Consider the following 1,889-nt stretch of genomic DNA (forward strand, 5'->3'; position numbering starts at 1 on the left):
TCAGCAACCCTTTCCATCTACGTGTATCCTCATGCTCCACCTAGTCCATTCTGTCCTTCTACGATGTGTATCCTTATCTGCACACACACACACACACACACACACACACACACACACACACACACACACATATATACATATACATACACACACACACACATACATATACATATACATACACACTTGCACATAATAAAGTTTTATACAGTTTCCATTGAGCAAATTTTACTCACAAGACATTAGTCAACCCAAAGCCATAGTAGAAGACACTTGCCCAAGCTGCCACCAAACAAATCAAACCAGAATGTATATGACCTGCACCACAACATGTCAAATATGTCAACTGACCACATTTATATCTGCCAGTATTTTCTCCAATGTGCTTTTTTTCTGCTGCATCTCTTTGTATTCTGTTTTAATCATCTTCAGGTTCCCAGATTCTGTGATAAGTTGTAGCCCTGCCTTGTTTGCTCGTTCTTCCAGTTCTCGAGTCTCTTTCCTGACAGTGTGTAAAGAGGAAGAAGCACTGTCATGTTTTCTAACTGTTTCTTCAGCCTAAAAGACAAAAACATGTGGCTATGGAATTTCAAGGTTGAGAGGCAGAAAACAGAAAGACAGAGAGATAGACAAATATATATGTATGTGTGTGTGTGTGCTGGTGCTACATAAAAAGCATCTAGTCCACTCTGTGGTGGTTGCATTGGAAAGAAAGGGTATCCAGCCATAAAAAATACAATGCCAAGACAGACAGTGGAGCTTGATATATATATATATATATATATATATATATATATATATATATATATATATATATATATATATATAGGTAGGTAGGTAGGTAGGTACATAGATAGATACACAGGCAAGCAGATAGACAGACAGAGAGCTAGAAGGTAGATAGATAGATAGACAGACAGACAGCTTTGAAACCTGCAATGGACTGGCATCCCATTCAAGGGAATGCTGTGATCTTGGTAATTTATATGCAATGGATATTGTGTAACTGGCCTTATGAGTCTCTTATGAAAAACTAAGAAAGAAAAAAGGAGAGACACTATCTTAAAATTTATCTCCCTGTTAAAGAAAGATCATTGCCCTTAGCTTTAAGTTTCAATTGAAGAAATACCAAAATCTCAATAATTAACCCCCAGTCAAAGACAGTTTATTACCCGCTATGTTAAGTCCCAAATGTAGATGACTTGTTGCCTACTACAGCATTATGTCCAAACTTAGAAGTACCAAAACCTCAAGATTAAACAACAACTGAAAATGTATTAAGAATCTTTGAACCTGTAATTTTGCATCATTTAAATTCTGTTTGTATTCTTTGAGTTTTGCGTCTGCATCCTTCAGCTGTGCCTGTCGTTTAAACAGAGTCTTTTCCAAGCATTTGATTTCATCTTGAAGTTTCAGCTGTTTCTTATAAGACTCTCGGTCTTCAAAGCTGGAGTCAGATGAACTGTCAGTTTCTATGTAGTTGTGGGGGATGTGTTTCCTTGAGAAGTAGAAACAGAAGAACAGGTAAAACTTAGCTGTAAAGAAGTTATCAAGACACAAGAAATATTTCAGGGAGAAGAACAAAGTATGAAATTATCTTAGTCCTCTCTAATACATAACTACATTAAGTCATGTGCCTTCACATGGCTTAATATGAAGTGTTTGTCTCTAGACTTCTTGCACGAATCCACCACACTCATTCTTTCACCATAGCCACCAGCACAATGAAAACTGCCTTGCCTTCCCAATTAAAAGAAGGTGGCAGGGTAATATTCATGATAGACTCAGCCGATAACCGAAATCGTCCCACATGTGACAGCAGCTGTTTGACATAAGCCCACAGATATATAAATATATATATATATATATATATATATATATATATATATATA

The 1,889-nt window shown here is 36.5% G+C and overlaps 1 protein-coding gene across 1 annotated transcript in view; it reads right to left on the reverse strand.

The window, feature by feature from the left end:
* LOC106873177 (uncharacterized) overlaps positions 1 to 1,889 on the reverse strand; it is a 49,830-nt gene that overhangs the window by 20,904 nt on the left and 27,037 nt on the right. The window contains exons 19-20 of the mRNA XM_052975349.1: positions 1,291 to 1,495; positions 349 to 555 (exon numbers count right to left, since the gene is read on the reverse strand). Coding sequence (XP_052831309.1) covers positions 349 to 555; positions 1,291 to 1,495 — 412 coding nt within the window. The remainder of the gene's footprint in view (positions 1 to 348; positions 556 to 1,290; positions 1,496 to 1,889) is intronic.

The sequence above is a fragment of the Octopus bimaculoides genome, chromosome 21 (assembly GCF_001194135.2).
Source record: "Octopus bimaculoides isolate UCB-OBI-ISO-001 chromosome 21, ASM119413v2, whole genome shotgun sequence".
NCBI lineage: Eukaryota > Metazoa > Mollusca > Cephalopoda > Octopoda > Octopodidae > Octopus > Octopus bimaculoides.